Source organism: Sciurus vulgaris, assembly GCF_902686455.1.
Source record: "Sciurus vulgaris genome assembly, chromosome: 9".
NCBI classification, from domain to species: domain Eukaryota; kingdom Metazoa; phylum Chordata; class Mammalia; order Rodentia; family Sciuridae; genus Sciurus; species Sciurus vulgaris.
Window position 1 is genome coordinate 142,767,675 of NC_136469.1, and position 18,373 is coordinate 142,786,047.

General features: G+C 63.1%; 2 protein-coding genes across 3 annotated transcripts in view; both read left to right on the plus strand.

Annotated features, from left to right (window-relative positions):
- TADA2B (transcriptional adaptor 2B) overlaps positions 1 to 18,373 on the plus strand; it is a 438,523-nt gene that overhangs the window by 418,780 nt on the left and 1,370 nt on the right. The window lies entirely within an intron of this gene.
- The window catches only part of SORCS2 (sortilin related VPS10 domain containing receptor 2), a 357,443-nt gene that overhangs the window by 293,798 nt on the left and 45,272 nt on the right, over positions 1 to 18,373 (plus strand). For both annotated transcript variants that reach the window (XM_079154330.1, XM_079154331.1), the window contains exons 5-8: positions 4,333 to 4,406; positions 11,563 to 11,627; positions 14,051 to 14,169; positions 15,546 to 15,635. In XM_079154330.1, coding sequence (XP_079010456.1) covers positions 4,333 to 4,406; positions 11,563 to 11,627; positions 14,051 to 14,169; positions 15,546 to 15,635 — 348 coding nt within the window. The remainder of the gene's footprint in view (positions 1 to 4,332; positions 4,407 to 11,562; positions 11,628 to 14,050; positions 14,170 to 15,545; positions 15,636 to 18,373) is intronic.

Below are 18,373 nucleotides of genomic sequence, written 5' to 3' on the forward strand. Positions count from 1 at the left end.
AGCAATTGATGATGGGTAGTAAGCTTACCTCCCATGAGACCAAAAGGGAAAGGCCCTGTAACGCCCCGGACAGGCGTCACAAAAGCAAGAGCAAAGGTGGTGAGGACAGCGAGGACGTCACCGGTGATGCGGGGGCTTTGCTCGGGCTCCCAGGGACGAGGCCGTGGACTTGTACTTCATTCCCCGACTGCGGTGTGAGCGGCTCTCCTGGTTTACAGATGGGTAGACTGAGACTTGAAGCAGAAAGGGGCTTCCCTTAGTGGTGCAGACAACCAGAGGGAGGGCTAGAGTGACAGTTAGCCTTCCCAACCCGCTCAGTCGCTGGCAGCCTGTGGCAGGTCTGCGGGGCGGCCATTGCTGTGGGACCCTGTGCAGCCTCTGTTTCTCTGGGCCTCGGTTTCACCTCTGTGAAGAGGGAACATTGCTCCTTTTACAGGTGCCACATGGGCGTTCGCTCCTGTGTGTTAAATGAGGCGGCAGGTGGCACACATGTCCCCACTCCTGGTTTCCTAAGGGCACGGCTGCTGCCTGTTTCTCTCAGGAGGCCCAGACAGAGCATGACATCACCTGCAGGCCACAGATTTTTACTGCACCCTGCTTGGTGCCAGGCCAGTTGGCGTGTGCCATGAGGCTCAGGGGTTCCTGCGCCCTGCCTGGTGCCAGGCTGGTTGGTGTGTGCCATGAGGTTCAGGGGTTCCTGCGCCCTGCCTGGTGCCAGGCTGGTTGGTGTGTGCCATGAGGCTCAGGGGTTCCTGCGCCCTGCCTGGTGCCAGGCTGGTTGGTGTGTGCCATGAGGCTCAGGGGTTCCTGCGCCCTGCCTGGTGCCAGGCTGGTTGGTGTGTGCCATGAGGCTCAGGGGTTCCTGCGCCCTGCCTGGTGCCAGGCTGGTTGGTGTGTGCCATGAGGCTCAGGGGTTCCTGCGCCCTGCCTGGTGCCAGGCTGGTTGGTGTGTGCCGTGAGGCTAAGGGGTTCCTGTGCCCTGGTGGAACGTAAGCTCTGGGGATAGAAGGGTTAAAATCCCCTTTGAATACTGAGGGTGGTCATTTCTTCTCCCACACCCAGAGCAGGGGTCAGCATGAGTGGCAGGCCACCGGGTCTCTGGATGAGGTTTGTCCGCACACAGCCATGCCCACTGGCCTGTGTGCTCCCCTGGCCGCGCACAATTCCGCAGGCAGGATGGTGACTGCCACAGGGAGGGCAGCCGGCCAAGCTGAAAACACTCTTGGCCCTTCACACAGCAGGTTCTGAGCTCCTGCCCTGGGGTCAGAGGTGTCCATTCATTCAGAAAACACCCGTGCACCTGGCCGCCGAGGATCTGGGCTCAGCTCTGGGCACCAGGGCAAGTGGGCAGTGAAGAGCACAAGCAGAGTGCTGTGTGCAGAGAAGTGGGAAATGAAACTTCCGCTCCTGGAAGAGAGGTTCAGAGGGGCGTGCCTGTGACAGACACAGGTCACTGCAGAGGAGCAGGTGCTGGGTGGTGCTCACGATCAGGACTATGTCCTTCCCAGGTCCACGTGCTGAAGCCTGGCTGCTTCCTCTGGTCTGCGTGCAGCTTGCACTGCAGAGGGAAGGTCCGTGGAAAGGGGCCCAGGCAGCCACGGGCGCCTGAGTGACAGACCAGGAAATGTGGGCTTCAGGTGGGGAGTGAGGCTCCTCTGCAGGACTGGGGTTAGCTGGTGGCTGAGAGAGGAGGGTGCTCTCCAGGCAGGAGGACCACACGTGCAAAGGACCAGGGGCCAGCGGGTGGAGCAGTGACTGGTTAGCAAGGATGGCTGGGCACAGGGGGTGAGTGTGGAGGCTGCCCGGGAGAGTCCCCAGCCTCCACAGAGGACTCTGGGGCCATGAAGGGCTAGCTAGGCAAAGACTCAGCCACTGTGCAGGAAAGTCTTGCAGCTGTGGCTGTTTCCTGCGTGTGGCTCTGGAGTTAAAAAAGGGACGTTGATTTCTGCGTCCAAAAAGGGCAAAAGTGCACAGTCAGAGCAGTCCGAGGGGCTGCCTCCCCAGAGGCTGACCTTGCAGTCCTGGTGTAGCAGTCTCCCTGAAGAGGGGAAGTGGGGCCTCTCCCCGGCCTCCGTCTGTGAAGGTGCTGGCTAATAGTTGGAATTCGCTGGTGGCAACGGGGGGTCTGTGGCTCTCGAGGCCAGCACGGGGGCTCTACTCCCTAGTAGCAAGGGGACACGGAGGCAGGGAGCCCAGAGCCATGGCCTGTGGGGGAAGCGGCCAGTGCCCAGGGCACTGCATCAGGACACACTACCTTCCCATGGGCAGCCCTGCCCGCGTCCTGCTGGGGTGGTGCCCACGACCCTCTGCTGGGCTCTTCTGGCCCCCGCTGGGGCGTGGGCTTGCCCAGCTCTGGAGCCAATGACCGCACCTCAGCACGGAGCAGGGCTGGTATGCTCGGTTCTCTGCAGTAGCTTGCCAGTTCTTCTCTTGATTCCCTGAGTGGACCCTGCTGGACAGGGGCAGGCAGCAGCTGGGGTCTGGAGCATGCTGGCCTGTGAGGTGCTGGGACAGGGCGCCATCCGCCTCGGTTCTGCTCCGGGAAGGAGGCGGAGGGGCCAGGGCACTGCTTGGATTTGGATGGGATGCCCCAGTGAATCAAGTGGGTGGAGAGGCCCTTTACTGAGGACAAGGGAGGAGGCCGAGGAGGAGGGAGGGCCCCGTGGTGGCTGAGGAGGGCAGGAGCCCCTCCAGCCTGGAGAGCTGAGCACTCAGGGCCCACAGGGCCGAGGTGGGGCAAGAACCACAGGAGGAGGTGTGCAGGCGAGCGTGGGTGGCCTGGCCGGGCCCCTGGCACCCGCGACCTCGGCGGGGAACCCCTACGCTGGTTCAGGGGCGTTCACAGCAGGGCCACTGTCTGTCAGATGCACGGTGTTTTTGCAGCTGCTGGGTTAGCTGTGGACCCCACAGACACACCCTGCCCTTTGGGACTTTCTGGATGGGAGCGGGAAGCACAGGCACAGAGAGGCCGACCTGTGGCCCGCTGGACGCAGCCTGTGCCTGGAGAAGGGGTGGGGGTCAGCCACAGGCCCCTGGCCTCTGTGTGGGGAGAATCCCGAATGGGGCTGAGCTGCAGTGTCAGAGGCAGAGGCACCAAAAACAGGCTGAGAGGGCCAGGTGGCCAAGCAGTGGGGCCGAGGGACACGGGACCATCTGCAGACAGGAAGCAAGGCCCAGAGACACAGGGCGCTGGCATCACCACAGGGACAAGCTCGTGGGCCTCACCAGTCCTACCAGAGCTGAAGCAGATGAGGGCCCAGCAGACGGGCACTGTGGGCAGGTCCCTGGCATCCTAGGCCCTGGGCACAGGCCCTGCAGGCTCTAACTCCTTGCCAAGCACAAGGCCTCGGGAGGACTTGAGGCAAGTCTCGAACACTGACCTGCTCAGGTTCCTCTGGGCAGCCCTGTGTGACCTCCTTCCCCCAGGGATGGGAAGGAGGGTCTTCAGGCAGAAGGGCAGAAGTCGAGAGGCCACCCTGGGCTTCACAACCTGCTTAGGGGGAGGGGGCAGAGGGCGAGGGCCTGCCTGCCCCTTCATGTCCCCAGAGCTGCCGTGTGTTGGGGGAGCCCTTCCTGAACCCACCTCCAGTTTTCCACTTGGAACATGAAGCCACTGAGTCCTCTCGCTGGGACTCTCCAGCAGGCCGCCCCAAGAGCTGGCTTCCCTGACTGTCACCGTGAAGGAGGACGAGGACCTGCCCACAGGCAACCATGGGGTGCAGCTCCAGGTCTTGTCCTGTGGCCCCAGCAAGTCACACTTGGCCTCTCTAAGTCACTCTGGTACCGTCTGCACCAGCGTCTGGCCCAAGCCCGAGGACCAGCCGTCCCACCCCTGCTCCCAGGACACAGACCCGAGCACCATGTCACTGTCCTTGCCCCTTCTACTCCCCCACCCGCAGAGTCTCCACCCGGTGTGGTGTCTTTATGAGCATCCATCGAAGGGTCCCCTTGCCCTTGGGGACATTTGCAGAACGAGGGCACAGGGGCTGTCCTGTGACTGGGTGCTCACCCTCCCAGATACCCTCCCACTCCTGTCCCCTGCTGCGGGTCCTTCAGGTCCCTCCTCGCCTCAGCACTCAGTACACCTCCTCTGGGAGGCCCCCTGGGTTTCGGCCTGGGGTCCTCAGGGGCTCCTCCTCTGGCCTGGGTGGGAGCAGCTGTGTGGGCCTTGTCCTGACTTCAGCCTGAGGGGTTGGCCTGTGCCCCCGTGCACACAGCTGTGTCTGCAGGACGGGCGTGGCCGCCCAGGGGACCATCCTGGTGGCCATCTCTCTGGAGTGGCTCTTCTGACATCACCACCAAACTCTGGTCTCTCTCTTTTTCTGCCTGAAGCTCTACGTGTCGTCTGACCTGGGGAAGAAGTGGACTCTTTTGCAGGAGCGAGTGACCAAAGACCGTGTGTTCTGGTGAGAGCCTGTCCCCTGGGCCCCTGCCTCACCTGGGGGACCTCCTGCCCTCTGCTCCCGAGGGCAGTGTTGGAAGCCGCTGAGGGTCCAGGGCTCGGTGTCCCTCAGGCCCGTTTGCCCCTGTGAGCAGCTGCGCAGCTCTGGGCACCCGAGTGTCCCCAGGCCCTGGGTGCCTCCTAGTGGAGAGGTTACCACGTGCAGGCCCCGGCACAGAGCCCACACCTGTGGACACTGCCCTGGCGCCTCCTGACCCCAGTCCTGGCTCAGCCCTGCCCTGCGAGGAGGCTGCTCTGCTCAGCCCTGGCCCACACTCCTGCCTACCAGGGAGCTCCCACCACCCAGCTGGGGGCCTCCTCGGGCCCGTGAGTGCCTAGGCGTGAGGTTGGTGTGCAGATGTGTACCCGCCCCGGCCTGAGAAGCCACACGGGGGAAGGGGGACGGGGACTGGGTTCAGGGGCCAGCTCTGGTGCGCCTTTGCTCTGGGTTTCAGACTGGTTCTCTGCCCCAGTGAGGCTGCTCTTACACTCTGGAAGAGTTTGCTGGGGGCAGAGGGAGGCCCGTGCAGGACAAGCACCTGCCCAGTCCCAGGCAGCTGGCAGGAGCCGGTGCCCTCCTCCAGCCAGGGCCACAGCCCACGTGCTCGTCGGATCCAGCGCCTATTGAGTCATGCACATCCTTCCTGTGTGTGACTCTGCTCTGTGTGTACCTGCACGTGTGTACACGTGTCCATGTGTGCGTGTGTGTGTGTGAGTGTGTGTGCAGGTGTGTGTGTGTACCTGCATGTGTACACATGTCTGTGTGTGCATGTGTGTGTAGGTGTGTGTGTGTATGTGTGGTGTGTGCAGGTAGGTGTGCGTGGGTGCGTGTGTATATGTGTCCATTTGTGCATGTGTGTGAGCAGGAGGGTGTGTGTGTGTGTGTACATGTCTGCATGCATGTGTGTGCACATGTGTGAGCAGGTGTGTGTGTGTGGGTGCATTAGTATGTGTCTTCATGCATGTGTGTGCATGTATGTGTGTGTGAGAGCAGGTATGTGTATACACGTGTCCATGTGTGCATGTGTGTGTGCACGTGTGTGAGCAGGTGGGTGTGTGTGTACACATGTCCGTGTGTGCATATGTGTTCATGTGTGTGTGTGTACAGGTGGGTGTGTGTGTACATGTGTCCATGTGTGAATGTGTGTACATGTGTGTGTGGGTGCAGGTGGGTATGTGTGGGGGTGTGTGTACACGTATGTGTGTGCATGGTGTGCATGTGTGTGAGCAGGTGGGTGTGTGGGGGTGCATGTGTACACGTGTCCATGTGTGCATGTGTGTGCGTGTGTGTGAGCACGTGCGCTTTCACATCTCTCTCGGCTCACCCTGGCCTTAGCCTCCCAGCCAGGCCGGTCCTTCTCCATCAGAGCGGCCCCGTGGAACAGCTGCTTCCCTCCTGCTCCCTTGGTGACTTCATGCTGATGGCAGCAGAGACTCGCTGCCTGACTTGCTGAGGACGGAACAGGGTCCTTGTCTGCTCTGGGTCCTGGCTCCTGGCGATGGTGCCCCCTGCTCTTGAGGGAAGGAGGGGCTGCCTCTCCAGAGCTGCCCAGGGAAGGCCTGGTTCTTTCCTTAGACACCAGGGCTGGGCCATCACTCACTGGCCTTGGGACTGATGGCACCATTAGGAGCCAGAGTGGCTGCAGGAGGGGACCTGTGGGCCCTGAGTGTGCCCAGGAGAGGGAACCAGGGTCAGGAAGTGGGACTTCTGAGCCGCATAGTCCTCGGGAGCTGGTGGGGCTCTGCCGCTCTGCGACCAGTCCCCCGCCAGGCCAGGGGCGTCCGGCCCTGGCCCCACTCGCAGAGACCTCTGACCAGAGAGGGGAATGGCCCAGGTGGCAACAGATCCAACCAGCTGTTATCTCGTGCAAATCAAGTCGTTTCTCCCCCAAGTCTCCCAGAGGCTGAGTCGTTACACGTGAGAGCTGATCGGACAGAGGCTGGGCAGTGGGGCCAGGGTCTCTCCTGCAGTGTGGGGACAGGCGGCGAGGTAGCCCTGTGGGAGTGGGGCTTGCTGCTTTGACGGCCTTTCCGGGGTCTCTGTCCTTGAACTGACAGCAGGAACCCGCGAGGCCCCACGCTCTGTCTTAAGCCCAGACTCATTAGGGCTCTGTGCGGTGTACACGAGCAAGATCTCAGGGCGCCTCGTGGGGACCAGCCCACCTGCTCTGAGGCCCACTGCTTCTGGCTGCTCCCTCCCTCACCTCTCAGCTGCCCCGGAATGAAATCATCATAGTGGCCACCAACAGCTGCCCTGTGAACACTGACCATCCACCAGGCCTGAACTTCCCAGGGAGTCCCCGGCACAGCCCTGTGGTCTACCCCTCCAGTTGCAGAGGGGACAGACTCAGGGAGGCAAGGGCCCCTGTCCTGGTCACTCAGCCCCGAATAGCAGCCATGGGCCTTGGTCTACCTGTAGCCAGTGGTCCCAGCGTTGGTCACTCTGCTAGCTAGTCTGGCCTCTGGCCCCTCATCACACGCTCTGTCTTCTCCCTCCTTGTCCCCAAGCTCACCCAGGGACAGCAGCCACCTTCCTCTTCCTCAGCTCCAGTGCTGGCCCAGGTGTGGACGGAGGCACCTCTGTGGGTAGAGAGGGGAAGTGGCGGGGACGGGTGTCTCCAAGCGTCGGCTACGGCGTCTGGAGGGTCCCCAGGCTTCTTGCAGCACATCTTCCTTCAGCATCCGCAGGAAGCTCCTGTGGCAGCTCCTTGCCTACCTGAGGCCACTCGCCCGTGAGCCCTCTCTCCTTCCCAAACTCCATCTTCAGGCGCCTTGACCAACAAGAGGGCAGACAGGCCATGCCTGTTGCCTGAGCCAGCGGGCATCACCTGGGACCTCATTCATGGCCAAGCGTCCCTGGGCAGGGACCAGGCCTCATGGCCACTGTGCACCGGATGATGGTGGAGGAAGGGTTTGTGGAGAGGGAGGCGGGTGAGAGGGAGAGAGCCCGAGCTGGAGCCAGCACTGCCCTGCCCCTCTCCGCAGGGGGCGCACGGAGGCCGGGCTTCCATCGCTGGCCGAGGACCTCACAGCCTCCCTCCCGGGGCTCATGGCTGCCCCGCAGCACCACCTGGACACATGCCAGCACTCCTGGGCTGGGAAGCCCTGTGGGCTCAGTGGTACCCGCCAGCTGCCGCCGCACCACCCCACCCTGCCCCTCAGACCCACACGTGGCCCTCCCTGGGCACTTGGCTCCACTTGGGGCACCTGGCTGCACCTGGTCCCTGGAGAGGGGCAGCTTCGGGGTCAGAGGTGCCATGCAGACTGGGAGCAGCCGAGGCCTGAAGGGCCTGGCCACGTGGGCTGTCGTGACAGGGACGGCAGCTGGGGATGACGCTCTGCAGGGCCATCTCAGTGGCCTGAGGGGCCATGGGAGGTGCTTCAGGGAAGGGACCACTGGCCAGGAAGTGAGCTCTTGCACCTGAGGCTTGGTTGTCTTGGGCAGGCGTCCCTGAGAGTGGCTGGCGTGGCCCAGAGAAGGGTTTACGAGGAGGACCCGTGGATGAAGCACGGCCCCGGGGGCCTCGGGAGGCGGGTAAAACAAGCAGACCCTTGCAGTGCGGCTGGCGCGGGGCTGCAGTCGGCTCCTCCCCGCGGAGCTCAGTTGGGAAACGCTGGATGGTGGCTGAGTTCCCAGCACACAGACACCACGCCCGCCTCCCAGGGGCCAGGCCCGTGCTGGGTGGGCCCCGGGTGCAGCATGGACCCTGTCCTGCCTTCCCTGGAGACCAGCGAGATGCACCTGGGACGTGTCTCTGCTCCCACTTCTCCGGCCCCTCTGGATTCCCGTGAGAGCCCCTGGAACCACGGCAGCTTAGGACTGCAGCCTGACGCCAGAGTCGACGTGATGACGGCCCCTCAAGTCCCCTGGCAGGGGCGTGACTGGGCCAGAGAGGGCGCCCCGCCCTCTGAGCCCAGGATGGCACCTGTCAGGTCAGGCTCCGCCTCCAGTCCCCACGCAGCACCCACGCCACACTTGGAGGGCAGGACGCCCAGCTGTTCTGCCCCTGCAGTCCTGTGCCCACAGGCTGGGTAAATGTGTGGTCAGCAGCTGAGTGTGGAAGGTGCTGGTGAACCATGGACATGCCCGGGGAGTCCAGGTGGCGTCCACTTGGGCCCCCAGCACCTGTGTCCCACCAGCGCCCTCAAAACCTCCGGCTCTCAGGATGCAGGGACGGTGGAGGAAGGCCAGTCAGGGTCCTTCCTCTGCCTTCCAGTCAGCAAGAGGACACGGTCTGGAGACCGTGGGAGGCGGAGAGCTCTCTGAGCCTCCAGTGGGGAGGCCACCTCATGTGCCCCAGGGCCAAGCTGCTGCCCGGCGAGCCAGAGCAGGTGCTCAGTGCCATGTTGTTCCAGACACAGGGTCCAACAGCCTGTTGGTCATCAGGATGCAGCCGGCAGCTGGGAGGGACGTGCTGTCTCGCAGGCTGCCGCTTGCCCAGCTTCCTCCCACTCAGACCAAGAGCCAGAGTGGACGGGTGCCTCCCTGCATCCCTGCATTGCTGTGGGACAGAAAGACTGTGCCCAGGTCCTTCAGCCTCGGCTTTATCATCTATGACGTGGAGGTGACACTCCCGCCCAGCCCTTGATGGAAAGAAGGTTGTGATCTGAGGCGCTTGGCTCCACGTTGAGCCCACGCGGGGCTCAAGGGACGGCTCCTCCTCCGCCCTCTCCAAGCCTCCCTTGTTCCCGGGAAGGCACTTGAACACCCATCGCATGCCACACACATTCTCTGCGGCCAAAGGGACCCCCAAGAACAAGTTCCACCTGCTCCTGGAAGAAGATTTGCTCACTACAGGACAGGAGAGAACCTCCCCCATCCCTGCCTCTGGCGGGTGCCTCTGCTCAATGACAGGCAGACTGCCTCCTGAACTCCACCATAACCAGCTGGCATGGCTTTTTGACAACCTGGGTCCCAAAGAATTGAAGCCTGGGACAAATGTGCAGACCTTTTTTCAGACTGTAACTGTTGAGAGCAGGGAGCCGCCAAATACTCTTTATCTTTCCAGACCTGACACAGAACTGGCACACAGTAGGTGCTCAGTAAATGAAGGGATGTATGTATAAATAGGTGGGTGGGTAACCAGATGGATGGAAGGATGGACAGACGGATGGATAGATGAATGAGTGGATGGATGGAGGGATGGGTGGATGGATGGAAGAGTGGATGGGTGGATGGGTGAACTGATGGATGGGTGAGTGGATAGATGGATGGATGATGGATAGATGGGTGAATGAGTGGGTGGGTGGATGGAGGGGTGGATGGGTGGATGGAAGGATGGGTGGATGGAAGGATGGATGAATGGAAGAGTGGGTGCATGGATGGATGGCTGGGTGGATGGATGGATGGATGAATGGGGGGGTGGGTGGATGGATGGGTGGATGGGTGGATGGAAAGATGGGTGGATGGAAGGATGGGTGGATACATGACTGATGGATGTATAGATGGATCGATACAGTGATGCCTAGATGGATGGATAGAAAGATGGGCAGATGGTTATGTTATTTATGGCCTCCCTGATAGTCTTGCTCTCCTGTAGAGCAGAGACTGACTTATTCATCTCTGAATCCTCAACCCCCAACATACAGTGAGTGCTCTGCAGGATTTTATTAAGTATACACAGTGGATTGACAGGGATGTGGCCTGGGGCATGTGGCTTTCAGTAAACAGTGGTCTAGGGACAGCCAGTAGATGTTGATGGAGTGAGGGGATGAGTAGATTTTCCTTGCCAGAGAGGGTTCAGGGTGGGCCAGCGTTCCCTGCCCTCACTGGTGCTGAGAGCCAAGGGGAGAGGCCCTGGGAGGCAGCCTGTGAGAGTGAGGCCTGGTACGAAGGGCAGGGTGTGGTCCCTCCTGTCCGTTGTTCCTGCAACATGCTGTCTCCACACACCAGGCTGTGCAGTTGGACAGGCACCGTGCAAGGGTGGAGGTGGCTTGGGGTGGTGGGCCCTGTGCTGTAGACCTTTCCCAAGTGAGCTGCATGGCTTCAGCATGTGTTTCCACCTCCTGGAGACTTGGTGTTCCCATCTGTGCAATGGGTGTGACCAAGTGCCTGGGTGCCTTGCACTGAGTGAGGTAAGGTAACTGGAGCACCCAGGAGGACCAGCACCTGAGGCTCTGCCCCTAAGCAAGCTGTCAAGAGGGTGAGGTGACAGGCCCGGCCCCCACCCCAGGGAAGCCCGCTCCCCGCTCCCCTCTCCCCACACCCCTCTCCCTTCCCTGTCTCCCTCTCGTTCATAGGAGCACCTGGGAGGTAGACATAGCTTAGGGAGGGCACTGGCAGTAGGGTGGCGTGTCACTTATCCCCGTCCCCAGGGCCTGGGTGGGCTAGCTGAGTAGGTCCGCTGGCTCCTGGAGACATCTCTGGAGCTTCGCAAGCAGGCACAGGAGACACTAGCTTCTCTAGAGCTGGACCGCCCCGTGGAGGCAGGGGCTGAAGGCCAGGGCTTCTCCACAGTGCATGGGACGGGGACGCCCGCGAGCAGGGGCCTGCAGGGTCTGAGAGCCTGAAAGTGGGTCAGGCGGACCTGGGTGGGAGCCTGGCGCCTGACCAGGGCCTCCGGCCTCAGCAGCCCCCCGGGTGCATGGAGACCCTGGAGCTGACTGTCGGGGCAGCGACAGAGATGGCCGTCTCCCAAGCCTGCTCCCCACATGAGGACTGGAGCACCTCTGGGGAGCACTGGGGAGGGCTTGGTGACAGGGCAGAGCTGTGCTGGCCATGCCCAGAGCCAGGGTGAAGGGCTCAGGGGCGGCTCGGGCTGGGGCCCTGGTTGGAGCCCCAGGTGGCCTCCACACTGTGCAGCCTCGGGCAGGCCCCTGCTCTTGTGAGTCACCTCACTTGTGAGGTGAGTGTGGTGGGCCCAACCTGCTGCCTCCTGGGATGGACAGCAAGGCCTTCGCAAGAGAGGACCAGTTTATGAACCGTCCTGTGACTAAGAGGGGACAGAACACCCAACCAGGCTCCACGAGGCAGAGCCCCAGCCTCCCTGCCCAGGAGCATGGGAGCTTTTGGAAGGCACAGAGCCAGGGACCGCAGGCCCAGGAGGGCAAGAGCAGTGGGGTGCGGGGGACCTGACGTTGGTGACCCCACTGCCATGCCAGCCTCGACTGTTCTTTTCCAGGGCTGTGTCTGGGGTGGACACTGACCCCAACTTGGTCCACATGGAAGCCCAGGACCTCGGTGGAGGTAAGCGGGGAGAGACAGGGTAGCAGGAGGCTCAGCGGCCTCCCCCACCCCACCCAGCCCTGCCCTGCTGGGCCTCAGAGCTGGGCCCGCAGGCCACCCTCTCCGTGTCAGGAGGAGGCTCCACTTTAAATGTGCTCTGTCCTTGCTGGACAAAGCGAAGTCAGGCGCTCTGCTGCAGTGGACAGACCTATTAAGAGGGCAGTTTGTTCTGGCCCCTGAGCATCCAGTGCTTCCTCTCACTCCCTGCTGCCCAGAGTGCGCTGAGCGCTGAGGTGGTGTGGGGCCTCCACACTGGCCCGTCAGTGACAGGTCCCAGGTCTCCCAGCCCTGTGGCCTTCTACCAGGGATCCCAGGGCCCTGAGTGCTGCAAGGAAGGTCCTCTGTGCTCCTATGGGAGAAGCATTGAGCAGGAAACCACCGAGGGTCCTAGAGCCACAGGGTGTTAGCATGTGGAATGTTCTAGAAACATGGAGTGTTCTGGATATGGGCAGGACAGAGCCCTGCCCTTGTGCTGGTGGATGGTGGTACCAATGAAGCCCTCCCAAACGGCAGCAGGACCCAGTGTAGCAGGGAGCAGGAGTGTGCAGAAGGACGCAGCCACAGCTAGGCACTTGCTGGCCACGCCTGCCTGCGCACATCTGGCTCTCCCTCCTGCCGTGTTGACCAGGGCAGGGCTGGTGGGCAGCACAGCAGAGGTCCTGTGCAGACGGGGCTCGCAGGTAGAGTCCCAGGGAGACCCAGGAGCCCTCGCCCAGCACCGGGCAGCTGTTATCTTGGTCCCTTCCGACAACCAAGAGACCAAAGCTCAGAGAGGGTCTGTTGCTAGCAAGGCTGTGGAGGGTCTGCTGCAGCCCCCACCATCCTCACGCACTCCTCTGGGGTCCTCGCCAAGCCTCCGACGCCCCGGGCCCCAGTGGGGTGGCACAGGGACACAACTCACAGCAGGGTCGTCCTTGTGGTGCCCAGCTGCCCTCTAGGCCTGCGTCCTAGAGGGGCTCCCGTCCTGGTGGAGGGGGCCTGAGCCCAGCAGGCAGCTCCGCGTGCAGAGTCCCCAGGACGGCCTACCCCAGAGACCGTGCACCTCCCACCCTGGCCAACACCCTGCCTCCAGCTGGGAGCCCTTCAGAGTCAGGACGCGGGACCTTGAGTCCTACCTGCCGATCTTGCCCAACCAAGCCAGCCTGGCCTCCCAGAGGGCCACTCTGCATGTTCACCTGCCCTCCGGCCATGCTGCCATCCCCACGGCACCCAGGGTCCGCCTGGAGCTCCAGCTGGGGTCCGATGGACCCCCATGTCTCCAATAGACTCTGAGTGCATAGGCAGCAGGCAGAGGCCATAGTCACCCGGGGAGACCCTGCACAAACTTCACAAAGTGACCCTTGTGGTGGACAGAAGGAGCTCAGTGCCCGAGTCACACCACGGTGGCTTCGGGCTAGGTTGCTCTCTGCAGAGCGGCAGCTAGCTCTGCTCACGAGGTCAGTGGTCCGCAGCCCGCCCGGCTCCCTGGGAGTGGCCTCACTAGGCAGCTCAGCATAGCCGCTGGGCCGTGGGCACACCATGAGGCCAGGGCTGCGCCTCTGTGTTCCAGCACAACCCAGCAGCACCGTGACAGGGGCCTGGGTCGGGAACCAGGCCTGGACAGCAAGGCCTGCTGGTGGCCAGAGGGGCGGGGAGGGGCGAGGGGTGGGTGGTGAGCGGGCAGTGCATGACTGTGACTGTCCCCGAGTCTGGCTGTTGCTCCCCTCCCAGGTCTCAGCAGGCAGCAGACCTAGGACACTGAGCTGAATGCTGACCACAGTGCCTGGCTGCCCTGCAGTGTGCCCTCTGCGGGTGGCATATGATGTAGGGCGTGGGTCTCCCTGGCCCCAGAGCCAGGCCCTGAATGCTGTCTGTGCCACCCTGCCACCAGGACCTTAGGCAGGACATGTGCCCAAGGTGCTTGGCCTCCGGGTCCCTCACTGGGCTGCAAGTTGGTGTGTCCGTCAAATCCTGCTCCTGGCTCGCCAGTCTGGAGAGCTTCCCCGAGGCCGCAGGCTCCTGAGGCTGCAGACTTGCCAAGCACCCAGACCCTGGGAAGCTGAAGCCAGACAGACGCAGCCGCCTGGCCAGGCCAGTGTTCAGTGTGCCCAATGTAAATGTCAGAAGACGGCTGGAAGCTTTTGCTCGTTGTCCCTTCCCTTGGGCAATGGCTGCTCCCAGTGCCAAGGGTCAAACAGGCTCCCCTGGAGCCCTCCTGGCCCAGGGTGGCCCACTGGGCAGGCAGCAGGTGTAACCACAGGGCAGGGCCCTTTGAGATTCAAACGCACAAACAACAGGCCACAGCGGGGTGGGAGGCCAGGCTGGCCCTCAGTTTGAGGGAAGGCTTCCCGAGACCCCACTGAGCCGGAAGTTCCACGCGCTGGGCCGGCCCTCGTCTCCTGCAGGCTTCCGCTACGTCACCTGCCAGATCCACAACTGCTCCGATAGGTCGCGCACAGCGCCGTTCCCCGGCCCCATCGACCCCAGCTCCCTGGCGGTGCAGGACGACTACGTCTTCTTTAAGGTGAGGCTGCCCAGGTCGCGCCCCGTGGCCCCAGGCAGGCAGGGCTGGAGGTGCTCGGAGAACGAGTCGTCCTGGGAAGACGATGAAACAGCTGCTTTCCTTTCAAGTGGAGCTTAGCAGGGCGTCCCACACCAGGCCGCGGCCGCTGCCCCCAGGCCCTGACCACCAGCACCGGGCTTGGGCGATGATGGCACCGCCCGCCCGCCGCCCCAGGAGGCTCTGCTGCCCCAAACCCAAACCCATTCTGTCCATTTGGTTTCTCCGGTGACCTTGGGACGCTCAGGGCTGGTCCCGTGAATTGCCCTTGACTGCCAGCCACCAGCTGCTGTCCACACCCAGTGACCGGGATCAGCTGCCTATGTGACCACAAGTCCTGAGCCAATTCAGAAACCTAGCTGACTTCAAAGGCGGGCAGCTCCTGGTGGCCATGGCCTCCCCGGGCACCTACCCTCAGGCTAGCCACAGTCACCAAGCTCACTCCACAGAGCCAGAGGCAGGAGCTCTGCCTCTGGTCACTGGTCCCATCTGCTGCCTGGGACCTATAGCCTCCTACTGAGAACAGCCTCTGAAGGCCCCCAATCTCCCCCCCAGAGGGCTGGCCCTCCACACCCCAACCTGCTCTGTCTTCTTGCCCACATGACCTGTGCCCAGGGCCACTGTGGAGGTCGGACCTGGAATAGGCAGGGCTTTGCTGCCCCCACCACAGTGGCCTGACGGGGCCCTGGCCCTGCCCAGCCCTGCCTCCAGCCCTGCCCCACTTCCACTGCCCTTGGCCGGCACCTAGGCCGCCATCTTCAACCCTGCTCTGGGCTCAGGCAGCCGGCCCCTGTCCTGGAATGCTGCCCTCCTCCTCCATGCTGTCCCCGCCCCAGCACCGGCACCGGCTGGCTCCTGGCCTGCCCACCAGCCCTGCCTGCGGGTCTGCAGGTGTCCACTGCCTACCAGAGCAGAGGCCTCCTCGGCCGTGTTGGCCACCGTATCTCACAGAGGGTGTCTACACTGAGTCTGGCCTGCCGGTGCACCCCAGGACTGCCGGCTGCACAGGCAGGAGTGTCTAGGCAGGGGCTTGGCACAGTGGGGCTGGGAGGCTCAGGGGGCAGCCTGGCCCAGGTTGGCTGCTGTCAGGACAAGGTCACCTGTGACAGCCACACAGTGCAGAGGTGGAGTTGGGTCCCAGCAGCATCTGAGCTCCTAGGCCCTGCACAGCCTGCCACGTGCTCACACGCACATGTGTACACACACTGACACATGCATACATGCATACACGTGCACACGCAGACACACACGCACACGCACATGCACATGCACACACACACGGGCCGTGACAGTGACACCCGGCTCACGTCCCTTAACGTCCTGTTCTTCTCTTCTGTTAGGCGACGGCAGCAAACCGGACTAAATACTATGTCTCTTATCGACGCAGTGATTTTGTCCTGATGAAGCTGCCCAAATACGCACTGCCAAAGGTAAGACTGCTGCCATTCCCCTGGCACCGTGGCCAGATGTCCCGGCGCTGCCTGGCGGGCACAGGACTCCGGGCAGGACGGGCACGAGCAGGTGGCCAGCAGTCCCCTCCTCCCTGCCGGCCTCCCTAGCCTCCCGCCCCGGGTGCCCGCCCCGCCTGTCCTGCCTCAGGGCCTGTGCCCACCCGTCCTGCCTCCCACTGACCCGCACTTGCTCACAGGCTCTCAGGAGAAGCGACCCTTGCTAGTGAGCCCCAGGCTGGCCGGGCCTGGTGTTCTGCCCTGCCACCCCCGCCCCCTTGCTGACACCCAGCGTTGGAGACCCTGGGTCTCTCGGGTGCTTACCTGTCAACACCAAGAGTAGGGATGGTCTCCATTTTGTTCACCTCTGCCTTCTGGCTGCCTAGTATGGTGCCCAGCACATAGTAGGCATTAAGTTAATGCTGCTTCCTTCCCTTGGGTGCACAGACAAGGAAGGGGGCCTGGGGCTGCCATACCCTGCCCCAAGCCCCACCTCAGGACCTGACTCTGGTCCCTACCCTGCCAATGTGTTGTTCCCATGATGCAGAGGAGGTGAAGTTCAGAGAGGCTGAGTAAGCCGTTAGAGGTCACACAGTAGTTAGAAATAAGAGCAGGCCTCATCTCCTGCTGCGAGCGGAAGGATCTCTGCCCTCTGTGCAGTCACAGCCCGAGCCTTCCTTCCTGCACACACGTTATGGAGCACCCAGTAGAAGCTCTTGACACGGCTAGGCAGCCATGCTATAGCTGCCAACCAGTTGCTCGGTTCCTGGTCTTGTGAGGTTTCCAGATGCAGAGCAGCCAGAGTTGGGCCGACAGACATGTGAGCTGCTTGTCTGTCGTGAGCAGCACTGTGAAGGGAGCAAGAGGCAGGGGTGGACGCAGCGGACGGGGTGTGCGCTGGCTGGTCGAGGCTGGGCAGCGGGCGGCCTCTGTGCACGTGCATCTGAAGACCCCCGGGACTGGGAATCCGTCCCTGTGGGGAAAGCCATTGGGGGGCAGGGCAGAGCCGGGGTGCAGGGCAGAGCCGGGCCAGGTGCAGGGGGCGGGGGTGGCCCAGACACGGTGGCCTGGCTCCCAGCCTGGGCTGTGCCTCCACCGTCCCTGGGCCCCTGGGCTGCTCGCTGGCACGTCAGAGCCCCTGAGACAGAGTGAGAACGGTCCTGAGCCTTTGGTGGAAAGCCCAGGGTCAGAAGGAGCCGCCTGACTGACCAAGACGGAGCCAGGCACGGCCCAGCACACAGAGCCTTCGTTTTGGGCAGAGGCAGCCGGCGTCCAGGTCAGGCACCTTCCAGGTCTCAGGGCTTTCCCTGGCCCTGGTGCAGGGGCGGTGGCCCTGGGGCCGCAGTTCAGAGGCGTGGCTTTCTAGAAGAGAGGCACCTGCCACCCCAAAGCCAGGACGGGCCAGCCCAGCACGGCAGGGACGGGGCTGACCTGCGAGGCTCCCGCTCCCTCCGTGGGGAGAGCCCGCGTGACACCGTCTCCGAATGCACCTGGGAGAGCTGTAAGGCGGCAGGACAGCCTCGTGCTGTCCGTGCCCTGTGCTTCAATGAGCTGCTCACAGGGCTTTTTAAAAATCCTCGAGTTCCCTACCAGAGAAAAATCACCCAAGGCCACCAGCAGAGGAGCAGAGAGGCCCGCTGAGTCACACAGGACCCGTCCCAGGCACGTGCGGAGTGGCTCTGAGGTCAGACCCTCCTGTGTTCCTCATGAACTTACTTACAGAGAATTGAGGCCCGAGGCAGATGAGGAGGAGTGACAGTGGGGAGTCTCGGGGCAGGAAGCCGGGGAACCTGCCTCCCCGACGCCGGCACTGCCTGGAGGAGCCCGTGTGATACTGAGCGCTCAGTCCACTCAGGCTGCTGCCGGGGAGGCCGCGGCCCTGGGGCAGGGGTGGACTCCACAGCCCGGGCTCTCACTGGGGGCAGTGGCCCCTCCACGCTGTCCCCACCCACAAGGTGCAGGTGTCCTGGAACAGCTTGCTCACAGCCTCCACGGCCAGCCTGATCGTGTCCTCCAGGGCCAGGGCCTGTGTCCTGGTGGCCGGTCCCCCTGATGGCGGTGGTGCAGAGCCCCCGGTGGCAGCGCTGACGCAGATGTCACCCACTGACACAGCTTCCTGAGCAAGTCCGGTCATCGTGCCCTTCCCCCGTGCGGCCAGACATCTGAGGACCAGGACACTGAGAAGCAGCCACACGTACAGGGGCTTCGACCACCGGTGCCTGCCCCGGGGAAGGAGGCGGCCCCAGCGCCTGGCTGAGCGGGCAGAGGAACCTGGTGGCAGCCTCCGAGGAAGGAGCCAGTGTCCAGTGTGTAGCAAGATCGTGAGGCTGGCAGGAACAGGACGCGACCCGACCAGGGAAACGGAAGTCAACACTGTCCCTGGGAAGGCCCGCAGGGGGACCTCCTGGACAAGGACCAAGACACAGCTGCCTGGAGACCCGTGGAGAGCCAGAGGAAGACGGGAGGAAATCAAGAGCAGCACCTCAGGACGGAAAACCGGGAAAGCCAGGAGCCAGCTGGAGTGCCGGCGTCGGGAAGAGCCGTGGCCGGGAGGGGCCCTCGGGAGGCCTCCCAAGCTGGCCTGCCAGAAGGCAGGACGGGAGCCCGAGGGGCCCTGAAGGGCGTGTGGGTCACACGAGGAAGACGCCGTGTGCTGAGGCCGGGTCTGCCTGGGGGCCCGCAGGTGGCCTCAGGCAGGCACACCTGGGGTCCTCGCAGGA